Source organism: Equus quagga, chromosome 15 (assembly GCF_021613505.1).
Source record: "Equus quagga isolate Etosha38 chromosome 15, UCLA_HA_Equagga_1.0, whole genome shotgun sequence".
Classification (NCBI taxonomy): Eukaryota; Metazoa; Chordata; class Mammalia; order Perissodactyla; family Equidae; genus Equus; species Equus quagga.
The window spans coordinates 73834837-73858755 of record NC_060281.1 but is presented as its reverse complement, the minus strand read 5'-3'; the positions used below and the strand labels follow the sequence as shown (position 1 = coordinate 73858755).

Genomic DNA, 23919 nt, shown 5'->3' with positions numbered 1-23919 from the left:
AAGGCACGAACCCCAGGAGGTGGGGACCATTGGGAATCACCTGAAAGTCTATCTGCCGCAGCCTCCCTAGCAGGGGTCCTTCCAGCCTCGCTTGAATGCTCCCCACAATGGAGACCTCACTCTCTTATAAGGAGTCTGTGCTGTTCTGTTGGAAAGATCTCCCCTATGGTGCAGTAATATCCCTCTTATGTTTCTTTCTGTTATTTTGAAAGGATACCCCTGACTCCTGCATAATGAAGACCACTTGTCCTTCCCAAATTGCCTTGGCCATAACCTAACCCAGCCTCCTCCCCAGGTCCCTCTGGTTTCCAGGGAAATGGATGTCTCAGCTGCCCCTATTCTTCCTTCCTTCATTCCTACCTTTCTTCCTTCCTTCCCTTCTGACCCCCCTCCATTTATTTCCTGCCTTTGCAAAGCAGCTCAGTGACCAACACAGAGCACAGATGAGATGCTGGGCCTCATACCCAGCAGAGACCTCTCCAAGGGCCTGTTCCTGCAGCTCACAATCTGGTCATGGGCATGGTCAGCCATTGGCCAGACCTGAAGCCAATGCCCCTCACCCCACCACACAACTCACTGGGGTCAGCGCGTGCAGGAAACAGTGCTGCTGGATACACATGGCTCCAAAACCATAAGCAGGGATGGAGGTTCCCAAGACGGCCCGCCTAGGATAATTGCCTCCATCTGCAGACGAGCAGACCGTCTGCTGGAGGCTGCCGGCCCCGCTCCAAGCCCTTCCCCCATCCGCTGCTCCAAACACACAGTTGACAAACAGCTCATCCAGTGTTTGAAAATGTCGCCGACTGGTCTCAGTGGGGACTCACAAGCCTCCTGTGGATTTTCCTGTTTTAATTCCAAAAGCAAACAGAGGGAAACGAGATGGCTTTTCAAAGCAAAGCCTTTGCTCTCAAGGGAGAGAACGGGGCTGACCGCGCCTCCCCGGGACCGGGGAACACTGTGAGCCTGGGGCCTCGAGAATGTCCCTGTGACAGGACGGTGGCTCTCTCGCCAAAGGACTCTGGGCACAGGATTCCAGCTCCACGTCCTTAAGACCAGAATCCAGTGTTGGAACCTTGTCAAAGACCAAAGCTAGAGACCAAAGTATTGCTTCTTTGGACAAGTGACTCAGAGCATCGTGTCCAATCCAGAAAGCACCCAGAGAGCCTACTGTGGGTCCGCTTGAGCCCTCCTTGAGCCGGCGGAGTTCAAGATTGGAGCCCTGGACCTGCCAGCTACTAGCAGTGTGTACTGGGCTCTGCGCCACCCTGAATGTTGGTCTCCCAATCTGTTAAGTAGGAAAGATTTCATGTCTGTTTCCTGCTGGGACCCTCAGAGGCCACTCCTGACCCTCGAAGGCTGCAGAAGGAGAGACCCCTGGCTTACTGGCTGAGCCAGCTCAGGGCAAAGAGGGCTGGCTGTCTCCACTCTTACTCACACACTTAGGACAATGATTACTGGAGAAACACTGACAGGCAGCTGCCTCCTCTTCCCCACGACTCTCTACGCCACGGTTCTCAAACTGCTCTGCAGCTCCCCAGAGGGATCTCCCAGGGCTGCTGGGGAGCGGGGCAAAGAGGGACAGGGCGGGAGGGAACCAGGCCCTCCACCCTCGCTTCAGCCAGATGGCAATGCTGGCTTCGCAGCACTAGCAAGGCAAGGATGCCAGCAAAGAAAATAAACAGAAAAAATGTTAAATGATTTAATAGTTGATATTTAATAAAGGCATGATTTTTTGCATTGAAAACCTCAATGCTTCATCCTTCTAAGCATCCTTGTGCCTTCCCATGTGAATTTGAAATGGCTCCCAACAGAGGGTCAGAGTCTATTTCCCTACCCTTCAAATCCTTCCCAAACTGACGACCTGCTTGTCAATAAAATGCAGGGCAGTGGTGGTGTGCCCGTCCCAAGGCTAAGCCTGCCAAGGCCGAGTGCATCTCTGCTTGCTCTCTTATAGCCCTGCCATCACCATGGCAACAAGCCCAGGACAGCACGCCGCGGGGGCGAGAGGCATGTGGAGCAGAGCTGAGCCGTTCTAGTGACAGCCATCCTGGATCAGCTCTTTGACACGTGAGCAAGCCCAGCAAGATCAGCAGAGCCGCCAGCCAAGCCCAGATCCCTGAGAATAAACCACTGTTCTACGCCGCCGACTTTTAAGATGGTTTGTTACACAGCAAAAGCTAACTGATACAGTATCCACGATGGCAACAGCAACACAAGTGTGAAGCTTGTTTGACTCCCTGCGTTTATTTTACAGTTTGGTATTATTTTAAATCACAGTTGCATGAAGTTTACCATGACTTGTTCAATGCTTTCAACCACTAAAGGTCTTTAGCCAGTGCCACTTGTCTGTCTTATATATTTAGCTTCTGAATAAAATATTATTCAGAGGAAGAGTTTTGCTGCTAACAAAAAGTCTAAAGATAATCGTGGTTGACCTGCTCATTTTCCAGATGCCTGTGCTCAGAAGAGGGCAGGGGGTTGCAGAGAAACATGTGGTGGCAGCACAGTCAGAGGCTCGAAAAAGCAGCATTCTAGAAACGCTTCCACTCCCCCGTGCATGCACCTGCTTAGGTCATCCAGAGAGGGTCAGAAGCGGCCTCTCCTAAGGACATTGGTCCTGACTCCGGATTGAAGCCCCTCACAGATGTGTCTCCCTAAAATATCGCAAAGCACACCCTCCCAGCCCCTTTTGCCTCCCACCTCAATCCTTCATTTCACACGCACTATAGTCACGTAATAAATACCCAGCAGATGTCTCTATTAATCAGTGATAACTCCCACAGGAGCAGGAGGACGGAAGTGCTGTCGGGGCACGAAGACTCTGAAGCATTAAGCAGCAGTGGTGTGCGGAAAATTCATCCTTTTTCTTTCCTTTCTCCTCCTTCTCCCCTCCCTCCCCCGAGGATGCCCACAAGAGCAGGTGTCAGCAGGAAATCTCTTTACAGCTCAGTGAATGAGATTTTAATGAATCCTGAAGGAAAGGACGGGGAAGGAAGAGCAGCTGCACCACAAAATGTCTTACACACGCCTGCTGGGACAAAGGCCCTTTTGCCTGAAATCTACCCCTACCAGACTAAAGGGGGTGCAGGAGGGATGCTGTGGCCCCCACCCCTTTCAGAATGTTAAGGGAATCTTGCGTCCTGCTAATCTTTCAAGCCAGTCTGTGTTCCATCAGTTCTTCTAAAATTCCATGCTATCATCTTTGGACTTAGCACATGCTGTTCCCCTACCTGGAACTCCTCTGTCTTGTCTCCATCTTGCTTCTCCTTCACCTGGTCTCAGCTTACACATCACTTCTTCCAGGAAGCTCTCCCATCATGACCCCCAAGTCTGGGCTAGGTGCCTGTCCTTGTGCTCCCACAGCCCGCTGCTATTATAGCAACTTGCACACTGGAGTGTATTTGCTGGTGACTGGCTATTTATTTGTTTTTAGACCCCACTGGACACATACTTGTATTTTTGGCTATCTCTGTATCTTTGGAGCCTAGCACCGTGCTTGATACATAGTGGGAACTCGGTGAGTATTTGTTAATGAAGGAAGGAAGGAAGGAAGGAAGGATGAACATACACTCTACCTTTCAACTTTCAGCATTCAGGAAGCCTGCTAGAGCCTTGGGACCCTCTGGACCATGAACTTCTCTCTTCCCATGTTCATATTTATAATCTGACAACGTCTGGGTCTCTCTCCCTGGCATGTCTGAACAATAGACTCACGATATTCATAAGAAGCAGCTGTCGCCTGGCCAGAGTCTTCCCAGCCAACAACAGAGACTGCAGAACATTCAAATGGTCTTTAGCAATCAGCTTGTTCAAAGCTCCCATTTTACAGATGGAGAAACTGAGGCACAGAGCCTAGTTAAGTGTTTATCAGTGTTAAGAAAATCTTTAGAGGATTCTGGGCCCGATGATGTGGTCATTTGGGTCCAAAAAAGCTGGATGCATTATGTCAGTGCTATATGCATATACATACACACACACACACAATGTATACATATAAGGTATATATGTAAAACGTATGTATACAATGTATTTATATAATGTGTGTGTGTGTGTATATATATATCCACACACATACACACACACAATGTATATATATACAGAAGGGTAAGGCAAGGTTGTGATTCACACCTTCCTCTGGCTGTGTTTGGTGCTCTACAGTTAGCAAAGCTTTCCTGTGCATCTCGTTTGATCCTACCACCACCTGGCGAGGGAGGAAGGGCAGGGCCATCATACCCATTTTACAAAAGAGAGCACCAGAGCTCAAGGAGGTGAAGGGCAGTGCCCAAGGACGCACTGACACTGAACATCAGAGCAGGACTCAGACCTGGGGCTTCTGACGCCAGACCCAGGGCTCTGCTGTGGCTCTGAGGTAGGCTCTCCATCATGGGGAGGGTAAAAATGACTTTCCATAGTTTCTAAATGTGCACACGCAACCGAAGCCCAGTCTGCATTGCAGCCCGATTGTTCATTCATTGGACCCAGCGCCCAATCTGTCACGCATATTTAGGAAATGAATCCAATTTCAAACACAAAAGTTGTGAGCAAAGATAGGACCTCTGTGTGGAAGGCACCCCCCTGGGAGATCAGGCTGACTTCCCGAGGTGACAGAGACCATATGCACTGCTCATCACTTCCCATTAGCTCTGTTCTGTTCATCATCATCTTTTGTTAATGACAGCGGTTATCTGAGTTAACATTTTCTTCATCTAAAAACACTGTTACCACGCAAAATGCTGCAGAAACAGGGGCACAGAAAGTGGTCAATACACTTGCTGAAAACCACATATTACTAACAAGATTTAAATCGAGGGCTCTCCTAAGGAACACTTGCCATCCTTTTATCAAGATATTTTTCTGAAACTTCATAATTTTTTTCTCAAGAGGCATGTGTGTGTGTTTTTAATAGCTTGGAATTTTTTTAGATATGTAAAATTTGCTAGTTCCTTTTTTAACCATCTCTCCTTAGGGGCAAGCCATATTGATCAGAAAAGAGACAAAACTCAGCTCATAGAGAAATAAAAGTGTCATAAAATACTCACTGTTCTTTATCACTGAAGGAAGGCAAAGAAAAGAGAGAAAGAAAAAAGTGAATAAAGTTGGGAAAGAAATCTGATAACACCACCAATACTGTCTAGATGCAACAACCACACAGTTTAAATATGAAGACCTACTTCCAAATTTTTTGCTCATTATTATCTTATTCTAGCACATCTAAAACAAGGCTGCTCGAGTGTAGGGTTGTAAAATCCACAGCGTTGATTAAAATGACCAATTAGTTCAGTTCATTAATTAATCGAGCTGATCATTTACATATTTGAATAATGGGTTTGGCGCACCAAAGAGAAATCACTTCATGATAACACGGCCCACTTCAATCTTGGCTCCTGTTTTCAGACAATGGGGGACTAGAAGCCCTTTGAGGAGGGCAATGAGCCCTGAACGATAACTGGATTATCCAGAAGGAAAACTTGCAGTGCCCCAGTTTGGAGAAGCAAGTCCTTCCATTCTAGAAAGGGGACGAGCATCTCTATTCACCAGGTGCACAACCACAGACAGGTCACGTCTCCTCTTTCTGCCTCAGTTTCCACCTCCGATCTCTGGGACTCTCATGCTTGCAGACTTGCAAGCTATGGAAGAATCAACTTTCCAGTATTTCTCCCCATTTATTCCCATTATAAAGAGCTGAACCACTGCCCTACCCTTGCAAGAAGCAGACACATTCAGTTCTTTCTAACACAATCGCAATTGTGTTTCAAACACCGTGGTGGGATTCAAGGAGCTTGAGAGAGCAAGGCATTGGAAAATCACAAAAGCCTGAAGTGTATCTGGCTAGCCAGCAGTTAATTAAGACTCGGCTTCTTAATTTACTGGAGAAAGACATTAGAAGCGTCTGCATTCGCACATTACCCCTGCAGCAGACTAGAAATCATGTGCGATGACTATAATTCACCCATTAGCATTTATTGGAAAATAATTTTAATATCTGAAGAAAATGCAGTTGCAATCAAGCCGGTCGGATGAGTTCAGAATGCCAAGATGCATCACAGGGGCCCAGGAGCACCTTAATGAAGCGGCGTCCAGGCTGCTTGAATCATTCTAATTTAATTGTAAGGTAAATTGTTTGGCTTCATATTGACTAAAGTAAACTCCGATGGATGGGATTTTAATTAACTGACATTTCTGAAATAAGATAAATATTTTACCCTACACATCCTTCAGGCAACCGTTTATCTTACAAAGACATGCTTTTTGGCTGATAGAATATTCTCTGCAAAGAAGTTTGGCTCCAAGAGGACATCAAGGAAGGGGCTTGGGAAACTGGGCGTTTGCTTTTGAAAAGGAGACCCACAGAGTTCAACAGTGTCTTCAAAACTGTAAAACTCAGGACTGGAGGAGGTTTCAGGTCAAAGTAGGAAACAGCAGGGGTTCTTGCTTCAGAGAATGTGAGCATGCTGAATATTCAGAAAGACCTTCTCCAATATATAATTAGCTCCTTGATAAATCAAGGCGAACATTTTTTACTGCAGTTCTGGGATTTCTAGAAAGTAAGGGAATTCTCCAATACCCTTTTCAAAACCAAAAAATAGACTTCATCAAAATAAAAAATTGTTCCTGGGCCAGCCTGGTGGCACAGTGGTTAAGTCAGCTTCAGTGGCCCGGGGTTTGCCGGTTCAGATCCTGGGTGCGGGCATGGCACTGCTTGGTGCACCATGCTGTGGTAGGTGTCCCACATATAAAGTAGAGGAAGATGGGCACGGATGTTAGCTCAGGGCCAGTCTTCCTCAGCAAAAAGAGGAGGATTGGCAGCAGATGTTAGCTCAGGGCTGATCTTCCTCAAAAAAACCAAACCAAAACAACAAAACTATTCCTCTTTAAAAGACTCTGTTATAAAAAAGAAAAGACAAGTCATAGACTGAGAGAAAGTATATCCAACAAAGGACTTTTATCTATAACATATGAAGAAAACCTGTAAAACTTAATAATGAGAAGATAAAGGACCTGATTTAAAAATGGGCAAAAGTTTTAAACAGACACTTCAGCAAACATGTTGTATGAATGGCAAAACTACATAAGAAGATGATTGACATCATTAACCATTAGGGAAATGCAAATTAAAACCACAAAGAAATACCTCTATGCACGTACTAGAATGGTTACAATTGAAAACACTGATCGTATCAAGTGCTGGTGAGGAGGCAGAGAAGCTGGAACTCTCATACACTCGTGGTGGAAATCTAAAATGGTACAACCAATTCGGAAAACAGTTTGGCAGTTTCTTAAAAAGTTAAACACACACCTACATATAACCAAGACATTCTACTGCTAGGTGTTTACTGAAGAGAAATGGAAGCAGACATCTATACAAAGCTTTATTTGTACTCACTCAAAACGGTAAACACCCAAATGTCCATCAAAAGATGAATAAACAAATTGTGGTCTATCCACACAATGAAATACTATTTAGTAATGAAAAGAAACAAACTGTTAATGTGAAAATAATATGGATGGATGGTGAAATAATTATGCTGAGTGAAAGAAGAGAGGCCTCTCTCCCCAAAAAAGAGGACACACTGTACGATTCCACTTATACAAAATTCTAGAAAATGCAAACTACTTTGTAGTTACAGAAAGAAGGTTAGTGACTACCCGGGGATGCATGGAGAGAGGGGGGAGAAAGGGGCGCAAGGAAGCTTTTGGGTGAGTGACTTTATCCATGATGCAGATCGTGACAGTTTCATGAGTATATACATATGTCTTTAAATTACCAAATTGTACTCTAAATGCATTCTGTTGAAGGTACATTCATTATACCTTCAGAAGGCAATTTTTTAGAAAAGAAAATGAAAACCCAGCAAACTGAATCCAGAACCGGGAGCTGTGAGCCGTAAGCCCATGCAAACACCAGCACCACGTTCCAGAGTCCGACCCTGAGCTCCCAACCAGGCGTGGGAGCCGAGTCTGAGACCCCTGCAGTGAGCCGGGACCCTCCAAGGGAGCTGAGGTCCTCCTGGCTGAGCAGCACACCTGACTCCTGGCCAAGCAAGTGCAAATCTCTCTGCAGGAAACTATTCCCAAAGCAGATCCCCAGGAGCCTCAGATCGAGCTCACAATAAAAAATGACCAAGCGTCCAAAGAAACAAGTCCTTATGAGTGAAACTCTGCAGGAACAATAAACAACAGACTTAGATTGTCAAGGACTTCAGGCAGTGGTGTGCTGGCAGATTTTAACCATTGAATCTCTGGGGAAAAAGCCCCACTGTGGCTGATTTCACATACCAACAGGATGTCACCGAATGCAGAACTGGGAAGAAATATTCAGTAGCATGCCATTATATATAGTATTTTACCCTACACGTATAGCAGACATACTTAACATAGAGAATAATGAAATGCAGTAAAAGAATTAAGAAGTGATGAATTTTGAGTATTTATATCCTTCATATTTAATAGAATTTAATTGTAAAATTAGATAACTTAATTTTTAATAATGGCTGTGTTTAACCACTGGCTCGCAAAGTTCCTGAAAATTTGACATCAGCGTTCCTGAGCCACAATCATGCAGACCCAGCACGCCACTGATTCAAGTCTAGTAATTTCTTATAAATAAGAAATTATTTATAAGTAAATTCTTGATACAGAAATGGGAAGTTACTTTGACGTGAAATTTCCCAATTTTCAAACGATCGGGCCAAAAATCAAAAACATACTTCCATGAGTCAGAGTCAGCTGGAGGCCAGTGTGAACCTCTGATCTAGCCCAGTTTCCTTATTTGATTCATGGGGAAACTGAGGCCCAGAGAGGGGAAGAGATTCACCTGTGATCACACAGTAAATTAGCTCAGATCTAAAACCAGGGCCTAAAACCAGGTGGTTCTAACCACCGGGGTCAGCGGGCCCACCACTCCCCAGGCCACCTCTAATCTGGGGCATGGACCTCGAAATTTGATCTGGTTATTCCACCCTTGCAAAGCAGTAAGATCAGTGGAGAGGTTTCCAAGACAAAATTTCCACCAGCTTCCTTTTCCCCGACCCCTATTTCTTTCCTTGCCATTCCTTTTCTCCTTTAAGCGTAGATCTATCGGGACCTCAGGGGCCCCAAACAAGCCACTCCCCAAAAGACCCAGTGACTTACTTTGATTGAAGAGGTCGGTCACTGGGACACATCCAGCGGCTTGAGCTGCTGCTCAACACGGTGTCCGTCATGGCAGAAGTCAGGCGTTCCTGCAAAACAGCAACCCAGGCAGGATGTCACCCAGTCATTCAGCCACTCAGTATCTCTCAAGTCCCCGCTCTCTGCTGGGCGCTCAGGAGATCCAGAGAAGAAAGAGAACTTCACCCAGCGTCGCCACTTTCCGGATGGGGAATCTCAGGCCCCGAGCAGGAAAGTTCCTACTGGAACTCACAGCTCCCCAGTGGCAGAAAAGGGTCACCACGGAGAGTCCCGTCCCAAAGCCCTCAGCCACGTGTTGTGGGAAGCTGAATGGTTGAGAAGTTGGGAGGGGAATGGGGAGAGGACCCTTTCCCATCCTGCAGGCTTTGGAATTGCTCAATCTTCAGGTGGGTGAAGCTGGAGGGGGCTGATGGTGGACACGTGGGAGGGAGGCCCATCACTGACAAGCCTTTTCATCTGCTCCCGTGGGGCTAACATAACCTTCTCAGATTAATATGACCATTTCACCGTTTCCACTTCAAAATGAAAGGAGAGTGGCTCCCGTTGCGAAGGAAACCTGCTGAAAAGAACCGTAGCATCTCATTATTGCCTGCACCGAGAGCTGAGGAGGCGGCCCTGGGCCCTGGGTCCCCTGGCCCAGCTGGGCTCCGAGGGCCTCATTCCCTGCTAGCGAGCATCCCTGGCTGCCCCTGGTCTGCATGGCCGAACATTCATCCCAATGCCTCCCCTCGTGCTTTGCAGCAGAGATGAAACACAGCCCTTGGAGGACCTGGAAGGGAGGGAGGATGGAGGCAAGGGATCCACAGTGCCCTGGCAGGAACTCTGATCACCACATTCTGCTGCCCTCGAGGCGGAGCCTGGCCTGCTGCCAGTCCTGCGCACCAGAGTTCACTTCCTATTGAAAGTCCGCCTGCAAAGTCAAAACTCCCTGGCTGACCGCCCCATGGAAACCATCCATCTCTGTCCCTCCAGGCCAGGAGCCCCCCCGGACAGCACTGATTATTTCAGCTTTGGCCACTCAGGCCTCTCAAAGCACTTAACACCCAGGGCTGGCCTGGTCGAGCAGGCCTGGGCCAGGCGAGGGGACGCCTGAGTAATGGAGGCCATTTGGGCAACTGGAGGAGGAGGCCCAGAGAAAGGAGGTCGTGTGTGGACAGCAGACCCGGGCTGGGGTGGAGAGGCAGGTGGAGTGGAGGGGGCGTGGCAGACACTGCTGGTGCCCTTGACAGGTGGTGTGCCCACCCTCAGCCTCTAGGCATGTTAGTAGCTAAGGGCTCGCGGCAACACCATTTTCCAGAGAACTGCCCTCAGCAACAAGAGCAGCTGCCTTGCTCAGAGATACCCAGGAGCTACTCCTGCTGCAGGGAGCAGCCCAAAGCCGGTGACTGACTGACAAGGGGAGAACATAAAAGCGCAGCCCCCGTGTCTCCAGGCGGGACAGCTGTGTGGGGCCAGCACGCTCCAGAGTGCCCCGTGGGATCAGGCTGACGCCAGACTCCAGCTGAAGCCACATCCTTGCCTAGAGTCCTCCACTGCCCTGCCCTGCTTCCCCGAGTCCACCACCAGCACCAGAAACCTCACCTCACGTTCTGATTGTGGAGAACGTGACCGCATGCTGGAGTAGAAGGGAGACTGTTATGAAAGCAGGGCTCTGATCGCCCGGGCATTGTCACCCTGGGCAAGCCACCTCACCATTGTCCAATCTGACAGAGCGTGGCCCTAAGATTTCTCCTACCTGGCTGCAGACGACACTACGTGAAGTCTAGCCCAGATGTTGGATTTAGGGGGAGTTAAGAGAAATGGAGAAAGTCTCTGGCGTTTTCAGACCGTCCCTGCCTCTCCCATTGCCCACTGCAGAGAAACCATCGCCATCCTGGACAGGAGGCCTGAGGCCCAGGGAGGACCAGCAGAGGGAATCCAGCCACTGACAAAGGAGCAAGAGCAGAGATGTGTGTGGTCGGGTAAATAGTGCAGGATTCCAGCCCTAGACCATGGCAGGACATTGGTGTCACCGAGCCGATGAGTTTAAGCACCTGTCACGGACCCTGACACCCAGGAAGCACTTTGTAGAAAGGTAATTCCGTTTTCTTACTTCTCCTATGGTTTATCCAACAAGAGTAACTGATATTTCTTGAGCGCCTGCTTTGTGCCACATTCCATACCTTCGTTATGTACTTCAATCCTTCCAATCCTACTCCCAGGTTTGTAGTGTTATCCTCATTTTACAGGGGAGAAAGCTGAGGCTCAGAGTGATGAAGCCATCTGCTCAAAATCACACAGCTGCCAAGCAGCCAAGCCGGGACTCGAACACCACCTCCCAAGCCCGTCTGCCGTCCATCACTCTGTTCACACCCGCACTGCCTTCCTCCCTGGCTTCAGGTTGCTGGGTTCTGACGAGTGTCTGGTGACTGGTGGCCCCCCGGGCCGTATTCCCACCTCTCAGCCTCAGAAACAAGCAGAGCCCTGCCCACCCCGAGCCCCGCCCGGAGACGCTGCGAGATCACAGGCTTGGCTCGGTCAGGCCTGCAGGCCTGGCTTCAATGTGGTTCTACAGCTGCAACTTCAGGAAGCGTAAGCTAATGCCTGCCCTGGAAGCCAGAGGCTCCAGCTCTTTCCTGGGCTCAGGTACCCCCCAGTCCTGTGCAGGTTCCAAGGAACCATCAACTTTCAGAAACAAAAGCAACAGCGGCAACAATCGCCGGCTGGAATTTCACAGGTGTGCTACATGCTCAGCGCCTTTCAAATTTATCTCGTTCAATCCTCACAACAGCCTTACGTGGTAGATGTTCTCATCCCGTTTTACAGTTGAGCAACTGAGTCACAGAGAGGTTAAGTGGGTTCCCCAAGGTCCTGCTTAAAATCTTTCAATGAAGCAACCTAAACGCCTAATAACAAGCACTGGCCAGCTGCAGGATCAGGATGGTGCATTGTGTGGTGGAATATTACACAGCCGTGAAGAAGAACGCAACGCTTTATGATGGACATGCATTGCTCACCAAGATAAATTGTCTACAGAAAAGACCAAGATGTAGGACAAGGTTCTAAAACAACACTGTTGTGTGCATGAGGGAAAGTAAGATGTGTGTGTAATTTGGGGTTGTATATGCATAAAACATTTCTGCAAAGAATGCAGGAGGAACTGATAACGCTGCTTGCCTCTGGGGAGGGGAACCGGGTAGTGGGACTGAGATGGGAGGGAGACTCACAACATACCCCTTTGTGCCTACAACCGTGTGGATATGTTAGCTATTCAAAAACAAACATTTATTTTTATTTTATTTTATTTTTTTTGAGGAAGATTAGCCCTGAGCTAACATCTACTGCCAATCCTCCTCTTTTTGCTGAGGAAGGCTGGCCCTGATCTAACCTCCATGCCCATCTTCCTCTACGTTATATGTGGGACGCCTGCCACAGCATGGCTTTTTGCCGAGCAGTGCCATGTCCGCACCCGGGATCTGAACCAGCTATTTTTTAAAAACATATAATGTTAAGATAATGAAGTGCTTCAGAGGCTACCTGATACACGTAAGATTTAAGACCCTCTCTGTGACCTCAGAGAACCGTCGTGATCCCCTGCCTGCTACTCTCCCTGCGTCTCTGACCACGCTCCAGTCCCATTGGCCTTTCCAGCCATCAGGCCTTGGCCTCCGCTGTGCTCTCTGCCCCGATAGAGTCTTCTCTCACTCTTGCATGGCTGCTTCCTCCTCATGCTCTGCCCATCTCTGCTCAAACACCACCTCCTCCAAGACGCCCTCCCTGACTATACTCACTATACTCTCTAAATTACCGCCTCTCACCCTGTTACTTACTCTCACTGCATCTTGCTTGTTTCCTTTATAATATTTATCAGGATCTGCAATTATTATTTTTTGTGTGCTCTTTGTCCGTCCACCTATCCTGTAAGATTCCCTACAGCAGGGCCCGGGTCTGTATTTGTTCAACAGTTGCACCTCCAGCACACGCAGGGTTGGCTTCAGGGACCTGCCACCCAGGCAGAGAAGGACCCTGAGCTTAGGAGGACCCTGCCCTTGGCTTAATGCTGTCCTGTCACCGTCTTGAAATTCTTAATAATATTTGAACAAGAGGCCCTGCATTTTCACCTTGCAGCCAGTCCTGAGTGTGGTATACAGTAGGTGCTCAATAAATGTTCACATAAGTCATAGAGCTCAGGGGGTGCAGTGGGGACTCAATAAATCTGTGTAAGTGGCAGAGCGAGGCGTTGTTTCCCATCTGCCCACCTCCACAGCCTGCCACTAACCCTTAGGCAACCCTGCGTCTTAACCGCGGCGAAGACCCTGCCCTGGCTCCTGCGAGCACTGTTTGCTGAGGATCTGTGCCTCCACCCCCTGGAATCTCCAAGGCCTTCTGCTGGTTTGAGTTGAACTGAAAAAACAGCTCTTAAAGCCCATTTGGCTGCAGAGCTGCAGCAGGTGTCTAAGCGCGCCTGGGCGGGGCTGCGCTGGGCTGGCGGGGGCTGCACGCGCGCTTCAGGGCGCCGCAGGGAACCGGCGAGAGCGGCAGCTGTCTGCGCGGCGCTCGACGCCACGCTCGGCCTCCCGGCCCCGCAGTCATGGAATTAAACCAGGTGCTTCGCAGCGGAACCTGCAGCCATGATGGTGCCCAGTCCCTTCCATCTCCCCTGTTTCTTTTCCGGCCCCCTCCTCCTCCCCTGAGTCCAGTCCATCGCGGCCCAGTTGGGAATCTGGAAAAACTCTCAGACGATCTGATGGGGTGGGAGACACAATGGGCCTCAAACGGGGGTAGAGTGGGGGTGCTCGAACAGGATCCAGGCTGAAAAGATGTTTTCCTTGGCCCATGCAGTATTGTTTGAAAGTAAATTTAAGCCAATATTTTAAAAGCACAGGATTTAATTAAAAATACGGACTGCCAGCTTCTCTTGAGAAATGGGAAGAATCAAAGAATATTTACAGAACATCTGTTACTCTGGGCCACACACTGTTCTAGCATTAAAACAAACAAAAGAGGCGGAAAATCACTGTTGCCATGCTGCTTGCCTTCTGAGGGGAAGACAACAATAACCAAACAAGTCAAATATGAAATGTGTCAGCTGGTGATGAGCGCTTTAGAGAAAAATAAAACAGGGAAGGGGGATTGGTAGTTGAGAAGGAAGGTTGGTTTTAAATAGCCAGTCAGACGGGGCCTCACTGAGAGATGATATTTGAGCAAAGACATGGAGAGAGTAAAGGACGGAGCCATGTGGATAACTGAGGCAGAGCTTTCCAGGCAGAGGGGAAAGCAAGTGCAAAGGCCCTGGGGTGGGCATGTGCTTGGTAAGTTGGAGAAACAGCAAGGAGGGCAAAGTGGTTGGAGTGGAGTGAGCAAGGGGGAGATAGATGGGAGCTGAGATCAGAGTAGGGGTGGGGGTGAGGGCCTCAGCTCCTGAGACCCATTCAGACTTTCACACTGAATGATGTGGGAGCCACGGAAGGGCTTTGAGAAGTGACGTGAGTGGAATACGTTCTGTTCTGTCTCACCATGCATCCAGCTTTGACTGTGTGCCAGGCACGTAGGGTTCCTACACACCGCTTGCCAAGGCAGGGACACTGGACCAGCAGAGAAAGATGGCAGCCTCCCGCCCTGCCTAGTAGACTTGACGGAGCCGAGCGCCCCCCCCCCGCCTCGCCCCCCCCCCCCGTTGCCTGCACACCCTGCCATCCAGCCTGCTCGCTCAGAGCCCCAGCATCCCTTACACGTCCAGCTGCTCCCAGAGGGTGCAGGCTGCTGCTCGCTTCTCTTTGTTCCTAGAGGTTCCAGGACATCCCCAGCCCCCCTGAACCTGGGCTTCTTCCACGCTGAGCAGACTGGTGCCCGAGACAAGGACAGAGACAGGCCTGAGAGACGCTCCAGACAAAGGCACCTTTGTGTCCCTGACCTTGAAACAGAGCAAACTCAGTGTCACCTCCACGTGGTTCTCCCATCGCCATATAGCAGTAACAGATGGCTCCTGCCATGAGCCTTCAAAGAATCCCACAGGACAGTCCCCGTTTACAGGCGTTTAAGGCGGGCGGAGCCCCTCCCCCACTCCTCTGCCACTTACAATCTTCACGTCTTGGGCAAGGACTTCCCATCTGCGGGTCTGTTTCCTTGTTGCTAAAATGAGGATGGTAATCGCAGCTCTGCCCCCCACCCCCTCATCACGGCTGCTTAAGATGTGCCCGGTCCTGGGCTGAGCGCTTCCCATGGATGACCTCGTTTAACTCTCCCAACCCCCCGTTAAGGAGGGTTTAGTATTATTTCCATTTTGCAGGGGATACTGAGGCTCAGAAAGGTTAAGTGACTTGCCTACCCAGCTGGTGATTGGCAGAGCTGGAACTGGTACCCACAGGGTCTGACACGAGACCCTGCATGCTTAATCGCTTTACTATACTGTCTCTAAGAGCGTTGTGAAGAATAAGGTATGATAATGCAGGCAAGACACTCAACATGGTCTTTGGAACATAGTGTGTTCTCAGTGGATGCTAATTATTGTCACCACGATCATCATCAGCATTACCATCACCATCATCCTCATCCTCATCATTTCTTCTCTCTACTAGCAAAAGTGGACCATAACTCCCAGGACGTGCTTTGAAGGGCACCGAACGCCTCACAGCTACCCTGGTACTTCCACTTCCTCTGCCAGCATCACTCGCCAAAGGTGCGTCTTGCCCCACTCTTTCCCACCTAGCTCAGGAACTAGAGCATTAAGCTGATGTAGATGCGGTGGATTGATTGCAAAAAACAGCCCCAATTCGTCCCTACCTGCCTCCATGCTTCTTTCAGCTCCTCCCATTGAGAGGTGAAATCTATTTTTCTACCCTTTGAATCTGAGATGGCGATGAGGTTTTCTGTGGCTGACGGGACAGTAGGAAATGCGATGCAATCAGAGGCTTGAAAAGTGCCAGCAGTTTAGAGCTTGGCCTCCATTGCCACCCTGGGAACCCTGCAGTCACCGTAGGAAAAGCCCAGGCTGGCCTGCTGGAGGATGCGAGACCGTGTGGTGGGGACCCACGGCTGTCCTGGCTACTGCAGCTGACGCGGCACAAACCAGCCAGTCCCAGCCAACAGGCAAGCTGACCACAGACGTGAACAAGCCTAGCCAAGATCACCCAAGTGTGGGCTAGACCAGAAGAACCACCCAGCTGAGCTCAGCCCAGTCGCTGACCTAAACGACCATGAGATAAACAAATGGTGGTAGTTTTAGGCTACTAATCTGTGGGGTGCTTTGTTAGGCAGCAAAAGCTGACTGATAGAGCCACCTATTGTTATAGGACAATTGCCAGCCTTGAATCCAGAGTCTTGGGAACCAACCCTGGCTCCCCTATTCATTTCCTTTTCTGTGTGACTCTGGCAAGTCACTTAGTCATTCTGAGCCTCAGTTTTTGCATCTGTAAAATGAGGACGTAAATATTCCTCTCTTGGTTGTGCCTACCTTGCAGGGTTGTTGGGAAGAGTGGGTGAGTTAACAGTTGCACAGGGACCTTGGAATCTAAGAGCTTTTCAAATGTCGGGCAAGGAGGTCACTGTCACTGTGATTTGAGCGTGGGCCAGGGAGGAGAGCAAAGGTCTACATTCCAGGTGCTTGTCCAGGCCTGAGTGAGACGCCACAGTGGATATCTGCCGTGGGGATTTCTTGTTTTTGCCTGTCTGGTATTTATCTCCCCTTTTTTTGGTAACAGCACCCCAATTTTCCTTTGGGAGACCATCCCTCTCTGTGTCAATCTGTGTGGCTCAGGTGGGGCTCACCCAAACCTGGTCCCTAGAGGTGGGCCAGTGACCATTTCCTGGCCAATCAGTGTATCACACCCCGTGGGCTACAGTGACTGGTTCGGGGATAGGCACCAGACCCAATCTGGACCACTGAAGGCCTGCTCTAAGACTTTCGCTGGAACTCCATGGAAGGAAGCGTTCTCTTTCCACTGGGATTGCTCAGCTGGTAGAACTGAAGCCCGGAGCCACTATGGGCCACTTTTGCCACCACGTGGGAAAGGCCCGTCAAAGGACGAAAGTAGAGCTGAGAGATAGAGAAAGATTGATTCCTCATTATGCTGTTGGGATGCTGGATCCAGCCAGGCCTGAATCTATCCTGGCCTTTTTGACTATCATGAGCCAATATGTTCCTTATTTTTTTATCCTCAGGTCAAATACGAATTGAACTTGTACCATTGCAACCCTCCTGAGCTCTCTGTGTGTGTCTTCACAGACCAGCCTCCTTGAAGCACACAGGGATCTCAAAGGCAGCCAGCACTGGCTGAGGCCTGGAGGGAAACACACCGGCCTTCAGCCACCCCCTGGAACCTCCCCGTCCTCTGCTTCAGAGGCACTGCCACCTAAGCTCAGGCCTTGCAGGAGGATGGGAAACACCTGCAAAGCATCCCCACCAAGGCCTGCTGAGACCCTGCACTGACAATTAAAATTCAGCGAGAATAAAAAGCACTAAGGAAAAGCAAAACTAAGTACTTAATAAGACAAATGAGGCAGCAGTATTGAAAGTTGGCATGAGAGAGCTGGCATTAATTAAAAAGAAAGACTAATTCCTTGCCTCCTCCAAAAAGGCTGTGTGTGTGTGTTTCCAGAGAAGGCTTAGATTTGTGAATGTACGAAATGGCAGGGGAGCACACAGACTACGGGATTGGTTCTGCCTGGCGGTGGGGTTCTGCCCAGCGGGAGGAACCTTTGGGCTGGGCCTTGAAGGATGGGCTGGGGTGTGCAAGACATAAAGGATGGAGGAAAGGATGAGAGAACTGAGTGAGCAAAGGCTCAGAAACTCCCACGGACATGGACTGTTTGGGGAATGGACGAGTTCATGGGGATGGAGCCCGGGGTGACTGGAGAGCTGGGAGGAGGGGAACACAGGACTGAAAAGAGCGTGGGGCCCGATGGTGAACCCCCATTTCTGCGGGTCAGCAATGACAGTGCAGAGCATCTCCAGCGCACTCCACCCAGACAACCCTACTTCCATTTAAGGGTCCGGAGGCCGAGACCACGTGCCCTTGGCAAGGTAACTCAGGGCATGGGGCTGGGAGCCAAGCCCATTCTGCCATTTATGAGCCTGACAAGGGTATTCACCTTCCTGAAGCTCAGTTTCCTCATCTGTAGAGTGGGGCCAATAATAAGACCCATCTCAAAATAGAATTATAGTCATATGTCGCTTCACGATGGGGATATGTCCCGAGAAATGCGTTGTTAGGCAATTCCATCCTTGTGTGAACATCATAGAGTGCACTTACACAAACCTAGACGGTACAGCCCGCTACACAGCTAGGCAACATGGTACTCATCTTACGGGACCACCACCGCACATGTGCTCCATCATTGACCGAAATATCGTTATGCAGCACATGACCATATTGCGAGGATTAAATGAGATAATATATGTGAAGTCCTTCATCCAGGGCTTGGCACAAAACACCGCCTTGTCAAGTGGGAGCTATCATTAATTTATGTGGTTATTAATAATAATTATCTCAGTTATGTTTTCCTAAAGAGATGGGAGACCAGCTTCGGCACTAGAAGGAAATGTCTCAGGGTTTCGAAGCTGGAGTAAGTACATGAAGCATGACAGTGATGAATGATGGAAATAACAACAACGTGTATTACGTTGTGATAATAACAATATAATTGTACCAAAGCAAGGGTCATTTGTGGAGTGCTGTGGTTGTCCTTAAGGCTGATGACTAAATATTTCTGTCTTTCCACCACGTGACAGGACAGCCCCTCCCTCACCCTGGGAAGCTGGGAGTGACCCTATGACCTGTTTTGGCCAATGAGAGTCCCCAGGTGGAAACCCTGCAGCTGGTGTGTCCTCACCACGTTCCTCTTTACTTGTCATGACGGTCACGGATGTACGAAGATGGAATCCCCTCGGTCTGGGTCCCTGTGAGGACAAATACAGAGCAGACACCCTGCTGACCACCAGATCCAGGCAGCACGAGCCGGAAGCAAATCTCTGTTGTTCCAGCCACTGGCACTTTGGGCACTGCTTGCTGTTACAGCACAAACTGACCCATCCCGTCTGTGCTCCCTACGGGCCAGGAGCCATGCTAAGAGTTTCACAGGCAACAGCTCGTTTATCTTCATAAGGATCCCAGAAATAGTATCTTTCATTACCCGGCTTTACAGATGAGGAAACTGAAGTCCAGAGAGGTTAAGTCATTTGCCCAAGGACACACAGCCAGTAAGTCACAACAGGGTGTGCGTTCTAAATGAGGGCACGGAGGTAAACACATGACACGCGCTAAGGCAGGACAGAGCACCCAGAACAGATCTTCCTGGGGAGAGTGTCTCCTGCTGGACAGGGGTGTGCCAGACTTTTCCTTCCTCGCCTGAGTTTTGAATCCGTCTGAGCCCTGAGTCTACAAATCCAAATATCGACTGACGAAATGCAGCCGCAGACCCTGTGAACAGAATACTGTTTGGGGCTTATGACACAGTCTTATGGCCAGACCTGTCACCAACAGCTGAAAGGTATAGTGAGGGAGAGTCTGGATTAAGGGGAAAAACAGATTTCTAGCCATCAGAGGTATCAAAAGGAGAATGTGCTGCTTTGAGGGGTAATGAGTTCCTAGTCACTAGAAGTAATCAAGCAGAAACAGCAAGCCAAGTACTTGATTCCTTGATGAAGTGGAAACTTGCCTTTGCTGTGTTGCTACAAGCTTATCTCTGCTTCAGCTACAGCGTGGTGAGCGAGGACAGGGGGAAAAACTCGCACTGACTTCTGCATCTGCGCGTGCGCGCACAGACACACACGCTGCCCCAAACAGGAAAATGCGATTAGACAGGTCTGCGGAGGAAAACAAGCCATTTAGCCTAATGGCCCCTGGCCACCACTCAGGCCCGGGCTGCAATGAAGCTTCTTCTGGTTAAAACTCAGCTGGAACTGACTCTCTGCAGCCCTAACTCTCAAGATGCCAGGGAGACCACGGGCGTCGTCCTGATCCCTCCTGTGGCTCCGGGATGAGATCCTCAGAGCAGAGAGGGCCATTTATCACCTGAAAACAACGGCGGCAGGCCCCATCCTCGCATCAGAGGAGCATCTTCATAAACCACACGTGGTTGCCCTTGACCTTGCTGGTTTGCTCAAGTCTGTAAATAGCCTCTTCATTAAACTCTCCCCATTTACTCCTTTGGGTGTGTGACCAGTTTCTGAGGGCCTACCATATGCCAGGCGCTTTCCAGATACTTAACTCACCTAATCCTCACAATGACCCAATGAACGACGATTGTTCCCCTCTCACAGGTGAGGCACCTGGAGCACAGAGAGGTTGGGTAACTTCTCCCAAGTCACACAGCTAGTAAATGATGGGGCCCCACTTGGCATCCCAGTGGTCTAGCTCCAGAACCTGTGCCCTTGACTAGCTCACTATCCTGCCCTGAGGATCTGTCCTTAGCAAAGGTGGGGTGGCATAGAAATTAACAGCACCAGCCTGCAGATGGGCAATTTCCATATCCCACCTCATTCCATCTTCACCACCATCTTATGAGGCAGGCTCTGAAGTTATTCCTATTCCTAAGACTCAGAGGGGTGCATTAACTTGTCCAAGGTCACCAGCCAGGAATGGTGGAGCCAGCCAAGGCATAAACCCAGGAGGTCTCCCTTTAATACCAACTGTCTTAACCACTGCTCTGGACAACCACTCTTACGACACAGTCGCCTGGCCAGACCTGTCACCAACAGCTGAAAGGTATAGTGAGGGAGAGTCTGGATTAAGGGGAAAAACAGATTTCTAGCCATCAGAGGTATCAAAAAGAGGATGTGCTGCTTTGAGGGGTAATGAGTTCCTAGTCACTAGAAGTAATCAAGCACAAACAGCAAAACTACTTGTTGGGGCCGTTGTGAAGATGTGCTTTTCTGAAATGCCCTCTTTCTGCATTTGGAAAGGAATGGCTCAAGCTCACAGACTCCTCCCTCTCATGTGTGGGCAAGACTCCTTGACTTTGCTTAAGTCTCTCATCAAGCAGGCAGAGCCAGCCTCCGGTGACAGGAAAGGAAGATGAAGTACTCTGGCCTTAGATGCTCCCTGCCCTGGGAAAACGCATCATTCACTTCATCCTTGGGAAGAAGAGGCCATTAGGGCCCCCAGGAAGGGCTCCACGTGCCTTTTCTCCTTGCCATGACACGCACACACTTGGGCACACACATCCCCGCTCCACCGTCGCCCACACTCCTGCAGCCTCCACACCTCCCCGCCATCCACCTGCGCCTGCCCACTCACACCTGCCCACACCACACACCGTACTCACCCACCCCTCCTGAGAACAGGCTCCACACGCTTACTCCTGCACACTCCCACTGCACGCCCCTCTACCACACACACTCACACAGCCTCCACACTGCCCTCCTCCCCCGCCCGCAGCGCCATCCCCACCCACAGCACCCCCGCACCTCTGCCAGTTTACCCCACGCCAGTCACACCTACACCTCCAGCCCCACCACGCACACACACACACACACGCAGACACACATGGGTCACCATCATTTTCACCCACGGTACAAATTTCATGACAGAATCTTCCATCAAAAGCTCAGGCTTTGTTGTCACATGGACGTGGGTTGAACCCCCAGCTCAGCTCAAGCTGGGTGAGCCCAGGCTAGTGACTTGACTTCGCAGAGCATCTGTTTCCTCGTCTGTAGAATGGAGGCTGTGACGGCACCTGCCTCACGGCGCTGTCGAGGGGCTGGAGGGGACGACAGGGGAGTGAAAGGTACCGAGCCCAGGCTTTACAGGGCCAACCCTCCCGAGGCGGGTGCCACCCAGGCCTTCCCCCAGAACCTCTGCCCCCCAAAATAATGTGGGTCACAGAGTCTCTGGCCAGGAAGGACACCTCTCATCTCACACAGTCCGGCCACAGCCGTTCCCTGGAGTGTGGATTCCAAGAAATCCGAGACCACTTCAGACGGAACGGAAAGCTTCTCTTCGTTCCCATGAATAATAGATCTTGACGCTCCACCGCCGTCCTCCCCCTCTCCTGCCCAGGCCCTCCTGGCGCCGAGCGGGGCAAGTGACAGGAAAATGAATCTCGGACAGTGTCGGCTGGAGACCAGGAAAGGGCCACAAAGTCCCTGGCCCTCGCCCTGTCCCCACAGAAACAGCCATCAGAACATCACGTCCAGATGAAGCGCTCCGCAGTTGACGAGGCCCTTGGTCTTCAGCATCACCGGGCCGGCGGGCGTGACGACCCTCGTCACTGAGGCAGAGGGGCTGCCAGGGTTCAGACCCCAGCTCGGCCTCTCTCTAGCTGGATGATGTTAGGACAGTCACTAACCCTCTCTATGCCTCAGTTTCCTCATGTGAAACCAGAGATGATAATAATGGCGATAACAGCACCTGCCTCCCAGGGACATTGAAGGATTAACGGAGTGAATACTTGCAAAGTGTTTAGAACAGTGCCTGGCACGCAGCTAGAACTCAATAGAGAGGAGTTTGTTACCCTCATCCCACCTCCGGCATCCACAGGCTGATGACAACAGCAGTAATGGTATTTGCCGTCACCTACGTGCCCGGGCCCACACCAAGCGATTGACACACGTGGGCTCTTTAACACTTGCAGAGACACCACTGAGTGCATTTCACAGATAGAAAACTTGAGGTTTATAGAGGTTAATTGGCTCTCCCCAGGACGGAATCAGAGCCCGTAAGTCGTAGGGCTGGGAAGCAAGCACAGCGTGCCTCTAAACGCCCCGAGCATCTTCTTCCTCCTCCCCAACCTTCTTCATTGGACCCCGAACAAATAGAGAGCATTCCTCCTGTTCCAGGCCCGGCGCTGAGAGCTTTACATGTGTTGGTACTTGGCATGGCGCTCCCTAACTTAACTCTCAACTCAGTCATTAGCCCCACTTTACACCAGGAAACCGAGGCGGGAAAGGTTAAGGATTGGCTCAAAGTCACCCACTAAACAAACGGCAGAGCCAGTATTCAAACCCCAGATGTCAGGGTCTGTATCTACATACAGCACGCATATGCCACACCACACACACACACACACACGCACACGCGGCGCCTTCAAGCTGCCTTAGCGAAGTCGCCGCCCGTCCCCTGACTTGAAGACCTTCTGGGGAGACCTCACATGCAAACCCCATCTGAAGCGGGGCTGGTGTCTCCTCCTTTCAAAGCCACTCAGTCTAGTTGTAAAGCATTTGTACCACCTTAGGGGCAGACACGGACACACGCCCCTTCTCCACAGCCAGCTTCCCAGGGACTTGCATGAGTTGTCAAAAGCATGTGAAGCCAGCGGGAAAAATGTGGACCATAGGCCTTGATTCTGGGGCAGCGTGGCGGACTGTTAAGTTGACGTCCTCATGAACATGCCCTCCACGTTGGTCGTCCCTTCCACACGCACGCTGGCTTAGCATGTGACCTTCTTTGGCCAATGGGAAGCCAGTAAATATGACAGCAGCAGAGAGGAGGTCAGCCCCTGCTGAACCCCGTGGACTGAGACACGGAAAAGACGGGTCGCTAGAAGAAAGTTGGAGAGTTGGTTCCAGGAGAAGGAGGAGCCGTGTCCACTCCTTTCCCCCACGGAACTTTCAGTCTCGTGAAGGACGATTCCTGTGAACTATGGGGGGCTAAGCCCTGAGTTTCCGAATTCCAAGCACGTTGGTGGGGTCCTTCCAGGCGGAGAAAGCCGGCCCGAGAGCGAGGCCTACCTGGAAGAAAGCAGCACTAAGAGACGATCAGAGCTCAGGGCCAGCACCATTTTTGAGCCACTAGAAACCGTCGGGCCTTGGCCAGGTGGTGGACTCAGGTT

General features: G+C 50.3%; 1 protein-coding gene across 1 annotated transcript in view; it reads right to left on the bottom strand.

Moving 5' to 3' along the window:
* Window positions 1-9203, bottom strand: part of RPH3A (rabphilin 3A) — a 59649-nt gene extending 50446 nt beyond the window's left edge. Inside the window, exons 1-2 of the mRNA XM_046641282.1 lie at window positions 9133-9203; window positions 5040-5051 (exon numbers count right to left, since the gene is read on the bottom strand). Coding sequence (XP_046497238.1) covers window positions 5040-5051; window positions 9133-9203 — 83 coding nt within the window. The remainder of the gene's footprint in view (window positions 1-5039; window positions 5052-9132) is intronic.
* Window positions 9204-23919: the final 14716 nt, after the last annotated feature.